Genomic DNA, 23,997 nt, shown 5'->3' on the forward strand with positions numbered 1-23,997 from the left:
ATTATCCCTATCAAAAGTTTTGCGAAAAATTCAGTTACGTCAATAGATAGCGGCAAATGGGTTTCCTGTCCAACGTCATGAGGTGGTTGCATGTTTTTTGTCCAAACATTCTGGTGAAGAGTAAATGAAAAGCTCGTCAGCAGACGTGGGTGGCTTTGTCATATATAACCACCAACCGCCCACGTAGATTTTTCATGCTTTTACCCCGAAAAAAAGCTTTGGCATTGCCAAAAGCTTTGTCAGCTGCTGGTAACGTCAGGATGAGGAGAACAAACAGCCGGGCGGAGCGAGAACGAGAGCGAAAACAGATTCGTTGCGAGCGAGGATTTGGAACTCGCTGGAAACGTTGTCAGCGACAGAGGGGTAGAGGAGTGAAGGAGAAAGCAGCAACAGCGGCAGCGCAGTTACAGTTATTGGCAACAACAAATACATACACTAGCACACTCGCACATCGATATCCGTATCCAGAAGAGCTACTCTTTCTAGAGCCAGGAAAAGGAAAAAGTGGACAGTGTGGAGGACGACGACGTGTCCACTTGGTTGATCTAAGAAGCGGAGCATGGATATTGGATACTGATGTTATTGCAGAAACACGGTAAAGTGCAGTTTCACTAAAGCACAAAAACATACATACACACACAGTCACACAACCACACACACCCACACACTCGGTGAGGATTCATGGCTCTACTCGAGATTAGGCAACTCCAAGCAGGACACTAAAAAAAACCCGCGCCATGGCTCTGGTGCACACATACCTGGGCACTTGGGAGGTGAGTTGCTATCTATATCTTGCATTTGATGTGCATATAATATATATCTTCACATGGAAATCTCAGATTGTTTGCTGCACCTTCGAGGGAAAACGGGAGCTGTCCGGTTTAGAGGGGTAAGCTAAATCCTCAAGGAGCATATATCATTCTATACCGCAATCTAACGGTTACTCCCCTTGTAGCATTAAGTTCCGCTTGGATGACACCAGCGATATAACCTGGTACAATGACCTGGTCAGTCCACTTCCGGAATCCAAGGACTGCGGCAGCTTCTGTGAATCAGCCAGTGTCCTCTTCAGCTGCGAGACCTTCGATGTCCACGAGATCAATCCACGCCTGGTCTTCGGAGCTTTTGCCGGTCACAGTATTGAGTTTAGCGTGAGTATAAATATAACATCTTCACCAGAAGATATCTAAGATGAACGTTTTCAAATCCGCAGACCAACACCTTAACGCCGACTGATACTCTGGTGCTGAGCTGTGAGAACTGGTATGCTGTGGAGTGCAAGCGATTGCAGGATAACCAGGCTGCTGGCCAAGAAAAGCAACTAAGCTTCGGCGAAGCCCTGCAGGAGTCCTACTTCAGCGATGTGGTGGTCAAGAGTTCGGGTGGCTTGGAGTACGCCCTGCACGCCTCGATACTGCGACTCAATGGCTTCGATTGCAGCATGTGCGTGAATAGTGCCCCATCTTCGGCAACGGCTCGTCCAGCGCGGACCTGTCATAGTGGTCCGAATACCCCGAATCCCATCAGAATTTCCGTGGCGCCGGCCAACGATGATGGGCATGACAAGTCCCTGCCGCGCCTGAATCTGTCACCCATTTACCTGCAGCCACCATGTGACTTCCAGACCATGCCATCGTCGGGCGGTTTGGGTGCCCAGCGAATGCATCAGTTTAGCAGCAGCTTCAACTGCCTGAGCAATGGCAATACCGGTGATTCGGGTTCGGTTGTCAGGTCTAAGGGTCTACTTAGTCTTGAATGTGGCAGCGGTGGCGGTGGCATGTACCGCTTGCCGCCCACCTCGCATTCGGATTCGCATCTGGAAACGACGCAATCGCATTGCAAGAACATTTTCAACTTCTGTCAGGATTTGATGCTTCAGCCAACACCCACGCCCTTGCCACCGACCACTGGTCTGGCCATCTGCAGTATTCGGAGGCCACCATTGTCGCCCTATCGTGCTCGCAGTCCCTCGCCTTTTCCCAGCTCCATGGACACCCCACCATCATCGCCTCTAACGCCCGTGGGTGTACTATGCAATCTGCCCACTTTCCTGCTGGGACCCATTCTCCACTGGCTGTACACGGAGTCACTGCTTCCGGATCTGGACGAAGATGTGTGCGAGAAGCTAATAAGCTTTGCCGAATCGCAGCCATCGCTAATCAAACTGGTGGAGCCGACTCGCAAGTACCTGCGACTAATACGACTCAAGAAATGTGAGCATTAGAAACTATATAGCTGTTATTCGGATATTTATATATATATCCTTACTTTCAGTTGTGGTCAACGTTACTATGGATCTGCATGGCATTCTCAATCGGGTTATACAGTGCATAAATCCCGGCAATATTACCCGCGATCCCTCGCAACTCTATGCGACATTTCAGGATGCCCTACGCGAATGTGCTATAGGTTGGATTTTTCCAAGCTTCCAAGTTTCTAGAAGATATTAACCTATGTATCATTTTAGGCTGCGCTAAGGTGCTACAATTCTGTAATATTTTCATTACGGACGCCACACACATGACACGATATCAAAAGAACGAAATTGTTAAGTACATCCGAACCCGCATCCCAATTTTTATGTCACAAGTTCAACAGCTGCTGCAGAACGTACTCGGAGTCTTTGTGGGTCTGAGTGTCGATGAGAAAGCGGAGTTGGTGAATTACCTAGTACCTGAAGTATATTCAGTTTCTACTGATCTATATTGGATCTATAAAAACTTATCTATTCCATTCAACAGATCGAATCAACCTTATTTGTATTGACCGCTGTGATAGAGGAAATCAAAAACTCATTGGAGATCATGTGTAAGGTGAGTTTTGGTGTAGAACTTTTAAGAATTTCTATAAATTTATATACTATAACTACTTGTCTTTTCCTTATAGGACCTTAAATGTTCCCACTTGGATCTCCCCCTACAACAACAGCAGGCAGACGATGCTATTGTCATGCAATTGCAGATCGCGGATGGTGGCGAACCATCGCCACGTCCTCGTCGAGGTGCTCCCGTGGGTCTAACGCTCTATGACAATCTCACGGATAAACAGCGCCTGAGTTCCGCCGAGAATGACCTGAAATTTGTTCTCTATATGTACGAAGTACGGAAAATGCGCGATATTTACGGTCGTATAGTGGCAGCCCTTGAAATAATCAAAGATAAAAAGTAAGTTAGTCTTGGTTAATCCTTAAGCTACTAAATCATCTAATCCTTAACAGGAGTACATTCTGTGAAATGGATTTTCTGAGCAAAAGTAGTACAATCAACCAGAACCTCGAGCAACTAATAATGGACATACCCGCTTACATTTTCATTGTGGAAAACTTGTCGGATCGACTGGATGACAAATTGGGTTGGAAGGAGTTCAAGTTCTGCTTTAAGCTGGCCACCAGTCAGATAGTAAGATATAGACAACTTTCCATGATCAAGACATTCTTACCATCATGTTTATAACTTGCAGAACGGCGTCATTGCCAAGTTACTGGACCACAAGGAAGCCCTGCGAGATGCCATCAGCCAGATCTGTTTGCTGGTGCGAAAACAGGAGTTCACTCAGTCTGTAATCGAACTGGGTTTATTGGATGATACCAGTCGATTGTCTAACAACTTAAAAATGGCTGATCATGAGAACAACCTAAATCAGGGGCTAAGCGATAAGGAATCGATCTATTTGGATCGCAAACAATATTATGATTACAATAGCATTAAGGTAAGGGATTAGCTAGACTTTATATAAACATATCTTATGATACAATTTACCTTTAGTTAAATCTCATTCGACATCTGTGTGAGCCACCCATTGCCGCCAGTAGCAATTTGTCGAAGAATGCCCTGCGTCTGCTGCACTCGACCCAACTGGCCGACATGGAATTCGAGGTTCATACCTATGCATCCACACCAAGTGCTGGCAAACCAGAGATTGGAAGTGAAACCGATGGATCAGAGCCAACGGCAACGAAAGCCCTCCAAGTGCACAGCTTTAAGGCTCATCGGGTGATCGTTGCGGCTCGCTGTGAGTGGTTCAAGAAGGCTCTGATGTCGGGAATGCAGGAGTCGATCAACCGGAAGGTTATAATCACAGACACATCTCCCGTGATCTTTCGACGCCTACTGCTCTATCTCTACGGTGCTCCTATCGATCGTACTGTGGGGGCCGAACAGGTGTGCGAACTAATGCTCTTGGCAGATCGTTATTCTATAGATGATCTCAAGGTAAGATACTATGGCTTTCCAAATTCTATTACTAAATTTGAAAAACCCAATAGGAATTGTGCGAAAATACCCTATATTCTCTTATTGACGAGGACTCTGTGGTGTGCCTGCTGGGCATTGCGGATCGCTATATGGCCACCGCCTTAAAGTCGAAATGTCTCTCATTTCTATCGCAACATGCGCAACTGACCAAGTGTGAAATATTCAAGGAATTGCCACAGACACTTCAGGTGAGTAGATATATATCTTTGATATATAGAAATACTAATCGTATACCCTTTTAGCTAGAGGTTATGGATTTGATACATTGGTTTGGACGCGTCTCCGAGCCGTGGAACGATCGCGGCTTTAAGCCGCGTAGCAGCTCACGTCACAGCCTCAAGAGTCCTTCGAAGCCACGCTCGCGATCTCGGAAGTCCTCACCATCCTACATGTGACGCCGACAAAGCGCCATTGAACACACGAATGCCAACTTCTTGTGATAATTTTAGAAGACTTCGCAAAATCCACATGGATAATATAGTCAGTAAGGATGGGAGATGAGAGCATGGTATTATATAGGACGATGTGCTTAGACTTTACAGGGCGACAGAGAAGATTGTTTAAATCAGTTACAGGAAAAGGATAAGAAACTCTGATATCTATATACCGGAATAGAAGGACTCAAACCCTAAATATCAAGCCAAAGGAAAGGAAAAGGCAAACATGACCTGATTTTAATGAGTTTTACTTAGTTCACTAGTAGATACATAGATAGGAATTTTGGCGTATAACTTGCATTCATCACATTTTCTCTCGAACTCATTGATTTGTGTAGGAAAACTATATTTTCCACAAATATATAACTCATTAGGCAATAATAAAAATTGATTAATTTGTCCGATTATTATAGCAGAAGATCGAAAAGATTTTAGTGTGACAATTAGGTTATGTAAATACACAAATGAGTAATATATATATATATATATATATATATATATAGAAAGACTTTTCTCGAAACCACTTCTTCGTTTCAAAATCTGTTTTCTATATTTTGTGGTCCACTTGTGAGGTAGGTTAGTTGTACACTTGTATTCTGATGTCGACGGGTAGGTAGTAATTGTTTTGTATTGGGCAAACGGAATATTATATTATATTATACATATATATATATATATATTGAGAAAAATACATAATACAAGAACATTTTCGGACCACCGAAGATTATGTGCTACACTATTGTAAACTAACTAGTGTATTTTGACATATAGACACATATTAAATTTAACATTTAGACTATTAACCGCGTGACGAATCCTCATATGAAACTATATAGGTTGGGATATATAGTAGGGCGGATTTTAAGTAGCGACGACGACGACGACAGGCAGCGTATTTTTTCATTCGATTTGAAAACGTATCAAATTAACAAAATATATGTACAAATATTATGTGTAAATTATATTATTGTACTAATTCAATACATTTCTTGTTGTCTTTTTAAAAACATATCACAAATTAACTCTTTTTATTAGATACTGATTATAAAAAATGTACGTATGTAAGTAACGGAAGTAAAAACAAAACAAAGTTGTTTGAAAAAGTCGTTTGAATTAGTGTAAATGGAAAAATTCAAGTGGTTTACAGAAAAGGTAAAATGAATTTCAACCTATGAATATTTTTCTGGTCATGTTTAAATTTCTAACGGTTAAAGGATTTGTATATGTAATAAATCGCTAGCGGCGCAGCAACGAACATTATTCGTTTGTTGAAAGCTTAGGGATCCGACTTAGTGTTGCTGGATATTACCCCTATTTTGAAAAAGCAAAGTAACGAGTGTTAATACTCGCCTATTGAGAATTCAGTGATGGGATAGTTAAAAGAGATGGGAGTCAAAACCAGTATTTCAATTTTAAACGGACAGGCTTAGGTAATCATAATTGCTGTTGATAAAATAGTGAGTACTTAACTAGACATAAATGTATTCCTTTTAATTCAGCAAAGCCAAAAATTATGGCTATGATTGCCTTTGCAATTATTCAATTAACTATCAAGCTTACACGAATTTAAATAATTATCGGAAGTTAAAGTAACGAGAGCTTACCTTAGAGATGGTTTGAAAAACGATAGTTCACAGGAGCTGCAAATCGTTCCCCCTTCCAGTGCAAAAGTTTTGCGGGTTCCCACTCTTTTCCAGCGGGCCGCGGGCACTGGTTTTTCCGACTGCGTTGCCATAGGGCGCACCGCAGCTTTTCAGCTTTTCCACCCGAGAAAACTTGGCGCTGGCGCTCTCGTTGTCGTTAGCGTTGTCTCTCGCGCTTCTCTCGTCACTGTTCGGGTTGCCGAAAAAGCGGAGACTGCTGCTGCTGCCGTTGGCTGGCGCAGGAAAATCCATTTTCCATTTTCCTACATGCGGACACTGGCTCAAAGTATCGTGTGCGGCGGACGTCCTTGTCGTGCGTGCGTCGTTTGCTCGCGCTGACGGTGTGTGTGTTTTTTTTTTTGAATTCATAGAGCACCTCGCTTCCGAGCAACATGGAAACATAACTACCAACTAGGCGGAATAATACGAGAAAAGAATATCCAACTAGAAGAAGAACTCTCGATTTTTGCAATCGCACAATTAGAATTTCAAATCGATACAGAGCCTGTGTGTGATTGCGTCGTGTGTGTGCGTCTGTTTGTTGTTTTGCATTTTGCAAAAGATGCCTGTTCTTTTTTTTTAGTGAGTTTTTTTTTTCATATTTTTTCCCCATCAATTTCGGTGAGAGTGCTGTGCAACGAAAAGGGAATACGCAAAAACGATTTTTTTTTTGAAAATCGCGAGAGTCCCCGAAGGAGAAGGCCACACATAGAAACGAAAAGGAAAGGCGAAAAGGAAAAGCGAAAACGAAGGAAAGGCAGCGCAATAAGGTAGCAAAAAAAATGTATTTGTTTGTGTGCGAAAGTGCGAACACCGTTAGTTATGCTAACATTGACAGTGAAAATGTGAAAAAAAAATGATATGAAACAAAAAAGAAGCATCGCCTGCTTGTGGAAAATATGAAAAGTGCCAAATAATACATTTTCACTTGACCCAGACGATGGTATGTGTGTGTGAGTGTGCGGGTGTGCACACCAACACACAATATGGTGTATGGTGTATGTTGTGTGTGGAGAAGAAGGCGGAGGAGAATAAAAAGAAGAAGAGAGTGAGAGTTCCGGGAGAAGTTGCGAACCAGCTGCTCGGTGGACGTAAATATTTAATTGCCCACTGGATGTACATAAGATATATCCATACATACAGTTGTATAAAAATACGGAAATGTGTGTACTTGGTGATTTTTGTTTATTGTACATTATTGCCAACGAATTTAGAGCCGAAAGGTGTGCGAGAGAAATGGAATGAAAAAAAACTTCACAACTTCCCAAAAGTGAAATAACTGTTTTTGCGCAAAAGTTTTCGGTCATTGTTGTTGTTCTCTGGTTGTTGATATTGTTGTTGCACACACACACACACACACAGACATAGACTCACACAGGCACCCTCGCAAAATCATCATCAATTACGCCCCCTCCATAGAAAAACCGGAGAGTGTGTGTGTGTGTTTGTGCTATCTTTGCGCCTATCAAAGCTCTCTCTTCGCCCACACACACACACATACACATGCAGGAGCACCCGCACACACGCTCATGGATATATGTATATATATATATATGTATAGTCCACCTATAGGCACACTTTCCCTGATACTGTACCGTTTTATTATTTATTAGCTTGTATTCCCCCTTCGACAATGGTGTTAGTTGGCCAAAAAGTCTGTAAAAATGTTTGTTGACTTGATCTACAGTGGAGCTACCTTAAGATGATCATGGTTTCTTAGCTTACGTCAGCTGAAAACAAACAAATCGGCTGATGGAATTTCAAGAGACATCTGTTTCGGCTGGGATAAGCTTTGAGAAGTTTTAGAAGTTTGATCTTTACTAGTTGGCTTTACTAGAGCAGGTATTTATGATAAGGCTCGATCTTAAGTTTATACTAAACAAAAACGGAGAAGTCATAAGTCATTTTAGATAACCTATGTTGGTGATTTGAAAACCTTATTGATTTATTTAGAACCCTCGAATAATTCTTATCTGTTTGCCTTATCGTCTCTTTTAGATATATACTACTCTAATCCCATCGAATATTGTTTATCTTTTCTTCTTTGTACGCACGTGAAAAAAATGTTTCAACAAATTCTGAAATGTATGAGTGTGTGACTGTGTGTGGATATGCGTAGTCATAAGTTATAGGAAACAGCCCATTACTCTGTCTCGGGGGAAATAATCTAGACGTCTAGTCGATCGATTAACTGCTCTATAATTTAAGTTTAATCATAATATAATTCAAAATTTAAGTAACCAGTACTTTGAAGAACTCTTTTTATATGGTATATAAGGTATTTCTCAAATATTTAGCCCTATTTAGTGTTATTCCGATATCAAGAAAGAGTACAAACGAAGTCTATGGTGTATAGCAAGTACATAGAGAAAATAATATAAATGTGGAAGTGTTGATGCCCGGGGTGTACACTGCACACTGTTATTTTCGCATTTACGGCGTAATTACTCAGCCAGATCATGATGGAAATCGGCGGAGCGATCGCCACTATATTCGATGTGTAAACAGGCGAGTTCACTGAAATAGTTCCAGCCGCCCATATCAGATGACAAGTGTGGGTTTTCTATACAAAAGTATTCATTCTTTCTAAACTTTTTCTTAGAAGTTTGTTTGGGATTAAGCTTGATAGATAAGTTAGTTACTTAGGAACTTTTAATATTCGTTTTTTGTGTTAATGATGATCCCATTTTGCTGAGTAAAAGTACTTAAAAATCACTTGATGTTTCTATTTTTATAGTCTTTGCTTTACTTTAATCGGATTCCTTATCATCATGGTAAACATTTAACAATTTAGGTTATTTTAGTATGTCCTCTATAGTGATTAGCCGACTATTGCTTTGCTAATCCAGGCCAAAGTCTCAAGATGCAAATGTTGGGTTCTGTATTTAATCGGTTATTAGAAGAGCATGCCGGGGCATGCTGGGGGTATTAGTCCTGAATGCCTGATGCACTGGTGCAGTTGGAAGAACAAGGTGGGCGTGGACGTGGACGTGGGCATAGACATGGGCGTAGGCGGTAGCGTCAGTGTTTCGGTGGCCTTGACCAAAGTAATGTGTGGGTAGATTAAATCCTCAAAAGAACGTAAACAATGGGGCATCTTAAAGTAATCCTTTAACAAAGCCCCCTGCTTATGGCAACTCAAGAGCAGTAGCAGCAGTAGCAGCAGCAGCAGCAGCAGCCAACTGTAATCGCATCAAGCAACTACTACTACGCCGTGCACACTGCACACTGGATGGTAATCAATATCAATGCAAAGATAAGCTCCCACCAATGCTAACCATAGGCATCTTGGGCAGAAGTCTTCATCTTCAGAAGTCTTCACATTGCCATAGCTTGGCCAAATGCTTCTACAAAGTCAAACAAGAATGTACTTTCTCATGGTTAATACCGTCTTGTTTACGCGATTGTTAAGATGCTAAAAAAGATACTTGTGTATCTTTGAGGTTGATTGTTTTTCATCCACAATCAGTTGGCTTTCCCTCGAACTATCTATTGTCTCTACTTTGTAGATCTAATAAATATATATGCCATATTCCATATATTCCAGCTCATTTAACTTTATTTATTTGCTTAATCAGTTATTAAGAGCAGGTCCACAGGTGTAGGCAGGCAAACGAAATATTTTTGTTTATTATGTTTTCGATGGAAAATTGTTGATTTTGTGGCAAGAAGTTGATTAAAAATTTCAAATTACACAATTCTAATTCTAGAGAAAAAAACCAAAATGAGACAATGACAAAAATAGAGTGGGCTGCAGTAACTAGTTGGGAACATTTTTAATCAAATAAAATGGAAGTATAGGAAAAATATGGCATTTCCACATTGGACAAAACCGATGTGCAGCAAATTAATAAACTTTTCCTAACTGTGCGAGTATGTAACATTGGAAAAACAACAGCAAAAAATAAAAAAAGAAAGGGAAAAAGGAAAAACCTAAAGGCAGCCAAAGAGTCAACAACAACAATAACGAAGGCAGGAAACCTCCCTCGCAAACGGAAACTCATTTGCCAACAGTTTGAAACCAACTTCCGGCCCAGTAACGACGACAACGACAAGGGCAGCCGCCTGCGACAAATGCATGACAAAAGTCACATTTAAAAGAGAGACTCAGTGCGAGAGAGAGAGAGAAAGAGAAAGTGGAAAGTAGAAAGTAGGCAGAAAGGAGGAGAAGGAGGTGATGGTCCCAGACCCAGGAGGACATTCCGTTGGGTGGAACCTAGGACCGTTGGGTGGTCATGAAAAGTGTATCAGTAGCAACAAAGCCCAACGAAATCAGCGCTACTTATCAAAATTAGAACAGCAAATCTCGCCAAACAAATTAAATATAGTAAAGCAAACTTTCCCACTCCCTATGTGTGGGTGTGTGTGTGTGTGTGTGTGTGTGTGTGTGTGTGTTTACTTTCACTATTTTTATATAGCCGACAGTACAGGAAGTCCGTAAAGCCCTTTTAATGCCACAATTCTGGCCAGTAACTGGAATAATGTGGGCCAATTAGTATAACTCTTTTTTTTCTGCTGCTTTGATAGGGAAAATATGGCATTTGAAAATCAGAAAGCATAGTTTCATTAGAAAATTTTGTTTTTAAAAGGGAAAGATTAACTTAAACTTCTAAAAGCCTTAAATGCTTTGGTTTTGGGTTTTAAATGGAATAATGGGGCCTTTCTTCAAAGATGAAATCTAGCTAAGGGCATATTATCTGGAATACTCAGTTCTAGTAATACAGCAGAAAAATGGTTTATTTGGAAGAGAAGTGATAGGTTATTCTAAGAAAAGCTTAACTTATTAACCTTTATTTATTAATGAAAGATGGATTCTAGATAGGGAAATATCATTAGTAGCTGTAAAGAAAAACAGATATATTAAATAACCTTTAACTTATAAGGTTACCCCCTTGCTAACACATCTTTGCCAGACGATTTTAATACAATTATATCACATAATCATCTCTTTTTTTAAGATCAAATTGACTTTATGAAAGATTCTAAAACAGTCAGCAAATACTTACCCTTTCCATCCCGACTAAGAATCGTACCCTTGGCAATTTCAAGTATTTTCCGGTACTCCTAGCTAAGATAATCAATTTTAAAGCTCAACGTTTTTCCGGAAAAGTAACCAAGTTGCCAAGTAAATTGGTGTATGCAAATGTATGTGCACACACACACACACACACACAGAGATAGAGAGAGAAAGTAAGAGGGTAAAGTCCAGTTCAGCCTGTCCCGTGGTGTCCTTTGAGCTGTGTTTGCCTTCGCTAAGTACGCACAGGGCACATCATCTTACATAATTTAATTAAATCCTTTTTAATTTGCCCGGAGCAGAAACCCTTTGCGTAAGGTGGCTTCCTCTAATGCCCCGGCATGAGCCTGGGAGCTCTGCTTGATTGACAAATGAATGAATCGATGCGAAAAGACAGCGCGCGGAAAGAGTGCATTATTGATTGGATTCAAATTGCCCAGCGGATGTTCAAATTGACTTTAACTGGTTTGATTTTCTTTTATAGATAATTTGGCTCTTGGGGGAAACTCTTCTGAGTGTACCTAAGAGTAGGCAATATCAATGACAGATAGGTTTAAAACTTTATGGTTGCTTTCTAAGCCAAAAGTCTTCTCTATTCACTTATTTAACCATCGATCCAGGTCAAAACAATATGCTCTCCCCTGCCTATTAACTCCGACTAGCTCTTCGGGGCGTTGTTAACTTGCAACTTATAGTTGCCATATTGGTGTCATAGCCCTTATTTCTGCCAATGTAAGCCCAGCAGTCTTTGTTATTTTTAAATGCTATCATTAAAGGACGCCCAGTAAAGTAAAGCTGCCTGCCTGCCTGCCTGCCACATTGGAGTCGCACGCAAAGCGTTCTATATAGTTTTTTCTTTCTCTTTCTTTCATTTTTTTTTCTATTATTTCTACTTGACTGGAACGGAAAGAGGTCGATAGGGCAAAGTGCGTGTGTTAATGACAAAATGGTTATACAAGTTCACCGCGGACACGCACAAACAAATGACGACCAGGAAAGGCAGGCTAAATTTGGCAAGACAAAATGTTAATACCGCTTTAGTTATAGGGATATAGTTAGCTGATGTTAGGAAATAATCTTCAATATTGTGAAATTAACATTAAGTGGAGATTGGGTTATTATCTTCCTTAAGTAGCCTACTTTTAGGGGTTTCGGGGAAATATAATCCATCTCCTCCAAAGCAAAATAGCTACCATAACCATTTAAATCCAAGTTTCCTGTTATTAAACTATAAACTGCATTTTAAATTAATATACTTTCTCGTACGTCATTTCTAGGTTTTCCCCTGCACACTCACACACACCCACACACGCACACGCACACAGAGCGCACCTTTAAGGACCTGACGCTGAACACCCAGCCATTTGGAGGCCATGAAAGCGTGCTATTTATGGATAGAAGAAGTAAAAGGAGTCGCATTCAATTTCAACATCAATCCAACAACATCTTGCGTTGGATGCTAAACGAAGCTGGACGAGCAGGGCTTCGTCATCGACATTGGGGGAGTCTTTTTTAACGGAAGAAAAAGAGAAGCCAACACCCCCAAACCGAATCATGAAACATTGTAAGTTTTGTTATGGTGATGCTGGGTTAGCTAGTAAATAGTAAAATATATTGTATTTCATAAATAAGAAAATAAGGAAAAAGATTAAGGTGTTTAAAGTTTATGAAGATGTGGAGTTTATGGGGTACTTTCCCTTCTGTTAATCAAGGTTTTGATCTATTAATCACTTTTATAAGGAACTCTATAAGCTATAGGTACTTCTGATCTTTAAAATCTAAAATGCAAAACCTTTTCATAAGCAATACATTTTTGTACAAAGAAGAATCAACTTTATAAAAATTCTAATTTATAATAAAATTTAAATTTATTTTCAAATAATTTCCAGCAAATATTTCCATACACAAGGACATGATGGAATTCGGATAACTAAAACCGAGATAAACGTTAACCAAATAGAAATTAGAACATTTTCACCGAATATTTCATTTGGCGATTCTTAAAGAAGTCGCCCTTAAAGATCATGAAGCTAACCGATACTTATAGAGAGCGTAAATGAAAGCACACTTCCGAACGAAGCAACTTTGATATATAAGAAACATACCAAACTGTTCCCACTACCGGATCAGTAAGGACCAGGAGGAAGAGGCGGCGGAGGAGGAGGACGAAGACGAAGACGAGGTAGAGACGGCTACGTAACCGTTGCCCCATCAGCGGGCACAGCGGTCATGGAACCACCTGGCGGTGTCCCGCCTGATAGGGATCGGCAACTAGTGTTACGTAATCAGTCGGCTGCCCTTGTGCCCGTGGTTGTATCGGCACCACCACCACTACTACCACCATTAACCACCACTGGATCTGGGGCAATCACGCCCAGTCCACAGCCAACGGCAACGTCACTGTTACAGTCACAGTCACAGCCACCGGCGCCCAGTAAGCCAACTAGTCTGAGTCTTCAGCCGCATGCCGTGCTCCAGGCCATGCAACAGCTATCACCGTCAGCTGGTGGCAATAATAATGCCACCAGCACAGTGGCCACCGCAGCCACAAGCAGTAGCAGCGGGAATGCCAATAGCGGTAGCAGTCCCGCCCTGGCCTCCACCGCCACGGCCATATCGGCCACAACCCAGGCAGCCACTGCCTTTAGCGGCAGTTCGGTGGGTCACCACCATCTGCAGCACCACCACCAGCATCCGCATCCACCACAACAACAGCTCCAGCAACCGCATACGGCCAATGCACCAAGTTCGGCGCCACAAACCCATGGCCATCATGGCTCCATATCGGTAACTGGAACGGGCGGTGGTCTCATCGGTTCTAGTGGCGGCAGTGGTAATCAACAGCAGGCCATTGAGAAGCTATCTAGACCCATGGCTTTCGATAAGGTGGGTTAACTGAGTCCTTAATCCTTCTTAACCATATGATATATATCTTTATCTTTCTTTAGATGGAAATGCTGGTGCGTGAGATGCAGGATCAGGAGCATGGCGTGCCCGTGAGGCAGCAGAAAATGTTCCTCACATCCATACCATATGCGTTTATGGGTAAGGTTACTTAGTCTTTTGCTTAGTTCATATACTTACTTAATCGAATCCTTGTTTTCTAGGCTACGATTTGATAGAATGGCTAATGGATCGCTTGCAAATCGAGGAGTCGGAGGCTTTAAATATTGCCAATCAACTGTGTCTCCATGGCTACTTCTTTCCGGTTAATGACTCAAAGACTTTGACCGTAAAGGATGACTCGTCGCTGTATCGTTTCCAGACACCCTACTATTGGCCCTGGCAGCACAAGGCACCGGATAATGTTGAGTATGCCATCTATTTGGCTAAAAGATCATTGCGAAATAAGCAACGACATGCACTGGAGGATTACGAGGCTGAGGCATTGGCTTCGCTGCATAAGAATCTTAAAGGCAAATGGGACTTCATATCGATGCAGGCCGAGGAACAGGTGCGTTTGGCCAAAGAGCGTAAGAAAGGTGACAAGATCGTGGGAGACTCGCAGGAACGAGCTTACTGGAGAGTTCACCGTCCACCACCTGGCCAGTTCACTCCGCTGGAGCCCTGTCCAGTGCCTTCGCGCGATCGTCAGGGTCTTAAGCCCAATAAAAAAAAGACTGTCGATGACATGCAGCGCGACGTTGACTATTTGGGCAAGTCGCTAAATCGGACAAGGATGAAGATGTCACAGGCCTGTGAATCGTTAGTCTGCTATTCGGAAACCTTCTCCGAATATGATTTCTTTCTGCAGCCGGCACTGCCCTCCAATCCGTGGGTCACCGAGGATATTGCCTTTTGGCAACTGAACAATACCTTTGTGGATATACCCACAGAGAAGCGTGTGAAACGCTGGGCCATTTCCATTGAGGAGCTTGTCTCCGATCCAACTGGCCTGCAGGAGTTCACTGGCTTCTTGGAGAAGGAGTATTCCCACGAGAATATTCGCTTCTGGATAGCGGTGAATCGATTGCGACGATCAGCTCACTCCCAAGTGGCCAGAAAGGTCAACGAGATCTATGAGTGAGTAATCTAAGAAGTTAAGAGATTGTATTCCTACTTAATGGATCTATCTATCTTTTTAGGGAGTTCTTAAAGCCCGGGGCACCATGCGAGATAAACATCGATGGCAAGACCATGGAGAGCGTACTGCGAGGCCTGAAAAATCCATCGCGATTCACCTTTGACTCGGCCTCAGAGCACATATACATGCTGCTGCTGAAGAAGGATTGCTATCCAAGATTCATACGATCGGAGCATTATAAACGACTGCTGGACACTGGCATACAGCCGTCGTATAAGAAGCGGTTTTTTAACTTTGGCGGCGTTAGCGGTGCCAAAAAGAAAATGACAGCCGCCCTGAGTAGTCAGCCAAATTTGGGGGATGCGGCCAAGGGAGCTAGTGGCAATGCCGGCGGCGGCAGCTCAATGATGCAGGCACCACCGCCCGGAAATCTAGCCCGTCGTCGTGGCAGTGATCGCAGTCTAACAGGCTCTGCCCATGAACTGGCCGTGATTGGGGTTAACAAAGATTCTGGCTCCAAGGTACCGCACTCTCATTCCCAGAGTAATCTCAGCGAAATACCCTTCAGGTAAGTAAAGATCTTGCCCAAAAGAAAAAAAAAAGTATGGAAAGGTGTTACTAGTGAGTCAGTTTTAAGACTGAAAGCGAGCTAATTTTTTTCTGATTTTTCGCAATGTTTGATTTGCCTGAAAAAGCTAAAAGAAAAACAACATCGTTATTATTTTTTGGTAACAAGAATTTTGATTTTAACATTCAACATATATATATATAAACTATACTAACTCTTTCACGAAAAAATGCGCACGAGACCTTTAAAGCGAAAAAACAAAAAAAAGAAAAACATTGAGAAAATGCAGTCTGAACAATCGATACTATAACAATTGATTATATCATATATATATGTCATACATCACACACGCACTGCAGTAGCGATTCAATTTATCGAGGCGATATGCCACAGCGCCACATGGCGATCATGGATATTGGGATATATGCGGCATACGGGAATCGCGAAAGTAGTTTGCAGGCACTTCCGTAAGACATGTTTATTCATTGGTTTTGCGAAACGCTTACCACTTCTAACTAACTAAACTCTCCTCCTTTTCAAAAAGAAAAACCCCTTTCAAAACGTAATGCTAGTTTTTTCTTTTCATCTTCTTTTCCACCAAAAACCTATTTCTGTTTATGTTCCTTGTTCGATCTGTGTCCTGGATCATTTCATCCTTCCTAAATTTGCGTTCTTGGCCTTCTGTTTTCTATCACTCCCTGTCGCCTTTTCTGCCTCAAAAGCTTTGGCAGGTTTGCTGAACTTGGCCTTCAAATTTGTTTAATACTTAAAAAAATCTATAAAAATCTTTTTAAAATATAACTAATTTTAAAGTTTGGTAGTTATTTTTGGCATAAATTTGTTTGATATCTTTCTAAATATCTTTCAATTGCTGGGAGAATGGGCGACATAAACTTCTTTTGTAAAACTTACTTGTTGTCTAACCTCACCGCAAAACCTTAATTGTAGCTGGTACTGTGGTCATTTTTGAAGGTACTAAATCATAATTATATTATAATTATATCTGCTATATAGTTGAGATTCAGTTTTATACATAAACTAGCAGAATTTGATAGTCCAACAACTTGTAGATGGAGAATAAATATGGTAGATATAGTAGAAAACTAAAGGACTGCAGTTCATGATTCCACCAAATCTAAGTTTTGGATTGATTTACGGTAAAAGGAGTTACTAGCTTAGGCCAACTAAGATATAGTAAGGATAATTGTTAGGAATCTTAAAGCTGTTTAGGGTTTTATATTGATTCTTACAATCATATAGAGAAAGTTTTAGATATAAAGTTAAAGATAGAAAACTAATCTACAGGTCTATACCTTGTCCGCCCCTACTAAGCCGATAGAAGGCTAATCTACAGGTTACTACCCTGTCCTTCTCTACAAATCTGATATGTACAAAACTTAAGTCAACTTTCATTAACTGTCAACATTCATTACTAATCTATATTAGCAAAAAGTTGTAGCTTATAAACCCCATTTAAACGAGTACCAGCTATCCAAAAGTCGTAGCTCTACGACTTTAGCATTCCCCACTTGTTGTTTCCTGTCATCTGTCAAAATGAGAACTCCTAGTTGCCCTCGGATGCTATATATATATATATATAATCGTATATCACCACTGTCACAGCTGCGATCCTGTTTGCCTCGCCTCGCCTAGCCTCTTTTCTTGACTTTATCAACTGTCTCCGAATATAGTTTCAATCGTTGCTAATGCTCGAATGTTTGCTGTTGTTTATATTGTGTGTGTTCTGTAACTAAAAAAAAAAACAAAAAAGAAAATAAATGGTCGTTTTCGGATGCTTTTTCCCATGCGCCTCTTACCACCCCTTTTTCCGTTACAAATTGTACATATATGTAAGTCTACGTGTTAAACACCAGCATTTCCTTTTAACCACCGTCTAAATGTATTCCAAAAAATCATATATATTTCAAAACTGCCATAATTTATATATATATATTACCCCGTAGAGAAACGCCAAAGACGAAGACCACCGCCCTTGAGACAACGGAGTCCACATCATCGTCCACAGCTCTGGTTGTGGCATCCAGCAGTGCCGTCTGCCCTTGGGATGAGCCAGCCGAGCCAACAGTAGTTAATCTACCGCCATCGGCGCAGGTAAAGCTATCCGTGTGTCCCTGGGAGATGGTTAGTGGTGGCACAGATCAGCCACCGGCAGTGGCACAAACTCCAGCCATAGGAGGAGGACTGTCGAAGATCTCAAGTTCTACCGGGCAACCGCAGCGATTGAATAGGTAGGAGCAGATCATCGGCCACACCAAAAGTTTCGAGAAGCAAGTAATCATCATTTTATGCGCAGCACTTCCTCGGACAACAGCGATGTGAATGACCGAATGCAGCGGAATTTGGGTATTCGCCATCAGAACACCGTGGACAGTGGTGAAGCAGGCATAAAGCGTCTGATTCCCAACTTTCCAGAACAGCGTCGGGCATCAGTCTCATTTACTCCAAGGTAAGCTCAATGAAATTAACCCACTAAAGTACCAAATCTTTATAAAGTTTACTTACATTTTTTTAGCCGTACAACGGATTTCCAGTTAGGACGCACTCCAACGACAACATCCTCACCCACTGTGGTCACCAGCAGTTCCACTCCGTTGCAGGCACGCAGTGCTGTATATGGTAGTGGCAGTGCCATTGCCAAAGATCCACCATCTGGCTCAGATGTTGATGCTGAACTGGAGGAGGAACTCAATAAGATATCCCTTGGTGATTCCTCGCAATCGGAATTGCCACTGCTAGTTATACCCACCCCCACGCAGACCCCGCCGCCCATAACAAAGATTACGCCGCCGCCTGGTGAATCCGAAGATCAGGTAGCTGCCGATTCAATTGGAACTCCAGAAACCGCCTGCTCATCGCAAGCCAATGAGGTACAGGCAATCACAGTGACCACGGTGAAGGAGGTCCAGATCGAACTGATCGAAGAGGGCAGTGTTGTCCACACTGAACCAGGAAGTCCGCCCACCATTAAAGTCCTGGAGCTAGAAGTAATAACGCCCGTAACTTCTGAGCCCGCACCAGCAGCAGCAGCAACAGCAGAACCAGGCGAAGATCAAGCCCAGATAGGAACAACAACAGCAACGACCACCACCGAGGATGAACCAGTGTTGGCAGATGAACAAGAAGAGGCCGTCGTCGATAATGAACCGCCGGTTTTGGACGAGCTTTCACCCACCACCGACGAGTACCAGGAGGGACTGCAGTTCGGCAGCGATGCCAAGGATGCAGTCGATGACTTTGACAGCATAGACGTTGGCTATATACCGCCAGCACCCACCCCGGCACCATCGATGGCACCACTGGCCGAATTAGATGTGGACACGGTAGACGATGAGCCATGTGAGCCACCGCCGCTGCCAGCAGCACAACCAACCAGCAGCAGTAGCAGGGAATTGGTAATGGCATCGGCATCAGTCTCAGCCACAGCCACGCCCACATCCAGCAACGAAGAGGCGCGAAAGCGACGCAAGAAACGAAATTCGGAGAGCAAGAAGCTTAGTTCGCAAGATGAAAAGGATAAGGAATCGCGGGATAAGGCTGGCGGCAGTAGCATCGATGCTGATCACAATGCTGTGTGTCCCTGGGAAGACGAGTTAGTATGCGATTAATTAGAACAAAAAAAATATCCTGGTTTCATCTCCTCCTCCTCAACTCCTCTTCCCTTCAATCCACAGGAATGTCAGCACCAATGACGGCACCTTCGTGAAGACATACGCCACACTGGGATACTTATGAATAAAACCAAATCTGTTCAAGACGGTGGTCAACAAGTTGCTGAAAAGGAAGCCATACAACAAGAAGTAGGGCAGGCCATGGGTTTAGCTAAGTTTAATATACGGAGTATCTCTATTATAAATACGTACATGCAAAAACATATTCTATGTAAAATGTAAGTATTTTCGAATAATTGAGTGTATATTGTAAATGTTAAATGCTTCTCATGTTCTTAAAACTAAAAAAAAAACTAAAAAGAAAACAAAAAAACAAAACTGGACAAAAGATATGTAAAAGAAAAACCACCAGAAAACGACGGCGGCACATGTGGTTTATTGCTGAAAACTGAAATTTCAATATATAAATTACAAGAGAGAAAAATGCTACAAGAAATATATACTTTATCTACAGACATACATACTTATTTACAAAAACGAACGTGGCTAAATGTGGCTAATTTAGTATTAAAAAACAAAAAAAGAACTAAAAAACAAAACAAAATAGTAACAACAGCAGAAATCACAAATTGAGTATATATAAAGAAAATGTTAAAAATGTTGCAAGAGATATGCCGCCTTCTGATTTAGTTTGTAATTAAAAATAATAATCGGAGCTTAGTTTCGGCAGCAGACATACTTTAATGTATACAATGTATATGATCTTTCTGCGCTATAAGAAACAGTTTTCCATTGTTTACTCGAAGCTCTATAGCCCGCTCTTCTAAACAGTAACCAAAAAGCATGTTATTTAGCCAAGATCTTTGAACAAAATTGTAATATAAAGTTAGGCCACTTAGGAGTTTAAACAAAATAACTGCTATAACTTTGTTATTTCTTTCGGAAAGAGTCAAAGTTATTTTGGTTAGTTTTGTGAAAACTCCTAGCTAAAAGCAGTTGAGTTTGAGTTGGAAGGGCAAAGTTTTTATTTCAAATAATATTTATACTCTTTTTTGTTTTGTTTTTTAATAGACGCCTGAATTTGGCGTTCTAAAAAGGTGACAATACCATCTAACTTATTGCCCTTTGCCAACTCTCTTAACCACAAAAAGATATAACCAGCAAGTAGTACAAAGTGTTAAACCGGATGTGACATGGTCTATATATATATATATATATATATATATATAGATATATATTCTGTTTTAACCATGCCTCCGATTCAGTCCCTTGGATAATTAAATGCACAAGTTGCTGAGCAAGTACTTACTACTTTTTGTTTATAATGATTTTACTTTTTATTTATATATTTAACATTTATGTTTTTTAACAAAGAAAAGCCGTTTCATTTCGCGTGTACATGCCAAAGATAAACGAAACTCACGAGCCCCAAAAAAACTTAATGTGCAGTGAAAATGAAACAAAGTTAAAGTTAAAGTTACGTTCTCTTCTAGACTTGCCCTTTTAACTTGTGCATTTGAGATTATAATGCTATTATCCTTACTATGACTACTACTTAGTAATTTTCTCTATTTAAATAGAAAATGTATTGAGCTGCCCGCCCAAAAAACAATCGCAGAAATCGAGCTATGCTGTATAACACACACACACACACATACACACTCTAAAACAACTTAAGGCCAACATCGATGGGAGTGAACCGTGATGGCCCGCATCTTTAAGATCAAATTACAACCTCTCTCTCTCTTTCTCTATCTATCTATCTCTGTTCCATTCGAACGTGTGTTAATAATAAAATTAAAAATTAAATAAACCCTAAAAAATGATTAGATGAAATCAAATTAAGATGGTTGTTCGCGACTAATACCTTTATATTGAATCGAAAGAAAGCTAACTTATCGAAAAACTATTACAATCTAAGTATATTTCTATTTTCATTGTGCATATAAATTTAGCTACTTACTGTCAAACAACAAAAACATAAAACATACAAAATAATAATGATAAAAAAAACACCCGTTTTGCTGGTAAACAATCTTTATATATGGGATATCTGAATTCTCTTTGTGCTTTCTATGCTAAAAAAAAAGTATATAAAAACAAAATACATTTTTCAACTACTTCAATTAACAAAAGAAAACTGAAATCCAAAAAAAAAAAACCAAATGATGTACCAAAAATGATGATGAAAAAGTTACATAAATGCCGAACGAAAAACCTAAGCAAATCAAAGCAAATGTTGCATAGATATTACGAAATATTAAAAGAACGATATATATATATATATATATACATAAATATATATATGATATAAAGGAGGGATGTGCCGTGTGTAGGGCGTGCGTACAAAATATGTACATGAAACCACCGTTAACTTTGCTTAATGCGAGCCGAGCAATTAAAGAGTTAAACCAAAAAAAAAGTAAAAAAAAAAAATAAGAAATCAGCAGCAGCAGCAGCAATAGTTCCAAAAAAAAAAAATAAATTGTTGTCAAAATATTATAATAATAATAATAATAATAGCAGCTTTTAGAACAACACCAAAAAAGAAGTTGTAGTAAAATGCGGAGGAAAATTGTATTGTTGTTGTTTTTTATGTACATTTACTTTTTTGTATTACCGTTGTTGTAAGTCAAATATGCCAAACCAAAAAGAAACTAGTTTATTAAGAAGTTTACAAACAAAATTTCAAAAAAAAAAAAACAAACAAAAAAAAACAAACAAACCAAAAAAATAAAACAAACAAACAAAAAAGAAAAATGAAACGCAGGCAACATATGAATTACTTTAACGCAAATCGCAAAGAACAAGTTCCGAATGTTTTTAGTAGTCAATGGTGAATATCTTTTAATTGCTTATACTAAGTGTTCCCATACATATTTATGGGTTCCTTGCCGAAACACACACAACAAATCTTAAATAATTAACAAAAAGCAAAAACAAACAAAAAACAAAACACAAGTGCGGCTGTCGACTTTACTTTTCCTGGTACTCAAAAAACCACAAATAAAATACAAAAAGTTTTAGTTAATAAACAAATGAAGTTGTTATTAAATTATGAATTATACAGAAATGGAAAATTTGATGTATATTCAAAAAGTTGTTTGGCTTTTGCACTTTTTAAAAATCGTTTTAAGTTTTAGAAAATCGAAATACGCGAAAAATTGAAATTTGGAAAACCTTTTCATAGTTTAAATTAGCAAATATTGCTTTTATCTTGTTCAGAAAATAATTCTTAATTTCATAAAAATACTTTAAAAACATAAAGAACTTCTGTTTTATTAATGATTTTCTAAAACTCAAGTCTATTTTTATAAAAAGTGCGATTTTCATTTTCATTTTTTCAAAATTTCCAACCAAAATTGTTATCCTTGTACCTTTGTTGTATAATATTTGATTCTTTGAGTATCGGGCAAAAATATAGAACTTAAAAAAATGAAAACAAAACCTTAAAAGGTCCGCCACAGAGCCATTTTGATAATAAACAAAACCAAAAAGAACAGATAAAGGATTCGATAACTAATGTATGTTTAATAATAATAAAAAAAAAAAGAGAGAATTACATAAGTAATGTACACTACTTCACGCGACAGGTGGGTAGAATTGCCCTAAAAATATTTACTTTAATTTCTGGATAATTAGTGCTCATATCACTGATTAGAGAAACAGGAATGCGCAAAAACAATATGCTTAATAAATAAGATTCCAGAGCTTTTAGTAACGCCATGTAAATTCTGGGTCATGAGAAGAATATACCGTTGTGAAGATCGAAAAGTGTGTGTGTAACCGAGGCGTTTGTTATTATGATGTATTCAAAGTCATTTACTATAAGTGTATACAGCTTATATACTATTACAAAAGTGTTAAAAACATGAATTATTTTGAGAAAAACCAAAAAATGGACAAAAATATACAACAAACCAAAAAAAAAAATAAATAAATAAAATGTTAGTCGGTAAATGAAATCAAATGTAAAACAATTTAAATGTAGACTGTACTAAAAAAAAAAAACCAAAAACAAAGAATTCAAGGAAAATTTGAATATCAACACTCCATCACGCAAATAACTAAAAGGAAATTCGCAAAACAAAAGAAAAAACAAAAATTGAATAGAAAGTTGATGGGAAAATTATTTGCACAGTGCAGAAAAACGTGTTATAAAATTATTATACCATACAAAAAATATATATTATTGAATTATGCTGATGAAAATTAAAAAAACCATAAAAGTATGTAAAAAAAAAAATTCAAATACAAAATGATTTAAATGAAGTACAATAAATATTCAAGTGACGAAAATGTAAGAGGAGTTTGGTTTTTATTGAATTGTGGAAAACCTTTTCATGGCTATTAACTTTTTTTTTAACTCATATTTGGCTGCTTAAACGGGATTACTTTGGTTTAAGTTGATTTTTGAATTTTTTCT

At 39.6% G+C, this 23,997-nt stretch overlaps 2 protein-coding genes across 4 annotated transcripts; both read left to right on the forward strand.

Moving 5' to 3' along the window:
• Positions 1-215: 215 nt before the first annotated feature.
• LOC108106059 lies at positions 216-5,699 on the forward strand. The gene is made up of 13 exons (XM_017212917.2): positions 216-773; positions 840-889; positions 956-1,151; positions 1,214-2,213; positions 2,275-2,409; positions 2,468-2,679; positions 2,742-2,813; positions 2,887-3,164; positions 3,218-3,398; positions 3,460-3,708; positions 3,765-4,211; positions 4,265-4,441; positions 4,496-5,699. The coding sequence occupies exons 1-13, from the start codon at positions 738-740 to the stop codon at positions 4,646-4,648; spliced, it is 3,186 nt and encodes a 1,061-aa protein (XP_017068406.1). The 5' UTR covers positions 216-737; the 3' UTR covers positions 4,649-5,699.
• A 626-nt stretch (positions 5,700-6,325) lies between these two features.
• On the forward strand, positions 6,326-23,875 carry LOC108106035. Of its 3 annotated transcripts, XR_001772378.2 has the most exons (12): positions 6,326-7,103; positions 12,628-12,914; positions 13,240-14,236; positions 14,299-14,395; positions 14,458-15,373; positions 15,436-15,942; positions 16,302-16,409; positions 17,907-18,191; positions 18,257-18,409; positions 18,476-19,552; positions 19,635-19,849; positions 21,152-23,875. XR_001772378.2 is itself a non-coding variant. In XM_017212882.2 (11 exons), exons 3-11 carry the CDS (start codon positions 13,580-13,582, stop codon positions 19,693-19,695), a joined length of 3,861 nt encoding a protein of 1,286 aa, XP_017068371.1. In that variant the 5' UTR covers positions 6,326-7,103; positions 12,628-12,914; positions 13,240-13,579; the 3' UTR covers positions 19,696-23,875. The 3 variants fall into 3 exon arrangements, 2 of the variants coding, with proteins under 2 accessions (XP_017068371.1, XP_017068372.1); XM_017212882.2 differs by having other exon boundaries at positions 19,635-23,875; XM_017212883.2 differs by lacking the exon at positions 16,302-16,409 and having other exon boundaries at positions 6,329-7,103; positions 19,635-23,875.
• Positions 23,876-23,997: the final 122 nt, after the last annotated feature.

This window comes from Drosophila eugracilis, unplaced genomic scaffold, assembly GCF_018153835.1.
Source record: "Drosophila eugracilis isolate 14026-0451.02 unplaced genomic scaffold, ASM1815383v1 contig_1317, whole genome shotgun sequence".
NCBI lineage: Eukaryota > Metazoa > Arthropoda > Insecta > Diptera > Drosophilidae > Drosophila > Drosophila eugracilis.

Excerpts from the sequence above, each read along its gene's own strand:
- LOC108106035 (XM_017212882.2), top strand. The coding sequence starts at position 13,580 with ATGGAACCACCTGGCGGTGTCCCGCCTGATAGGGATCGGCAACTAGTG. Across the intron at positions 14,237-14,298 it reads GACCCATGGCTTTCGATAAG|ATGGAAATGCTGGTGCGTGA; the intron begins GTGGGTTAACTG and ends ATCTTTCTTTAG. Across the intron at positions 19,553-19,634 it reads GTGTGTCCCTGGGAAGACGA|GAATGTCAGCACCAATGACG; the intron begins GTTAGTATGCGA and ends TTCAATCCACAG.
- LOC108106059 (XM_017212917.2), top strand. The coding sequence starts at position 738 with ATGGCTCTGGTGCACACATACCTGGGCACTTGGGAG. Across the intron at positions 1,152-1,213 it reads GTCACAGTATTGAGTTTAGC|ACCAACACCTTAACGCCGAC; the intron begins GTGAGTATAAAT and ends TCAAATCCGCAG. Across the intron at positions 3,399-3,459 it reads AGCTGGCCACCAGTCAGATA|AACGGCGTCATTGCCAAGTT; the intron begins GTAAGATATAGA and ends TATAACTTGCAG.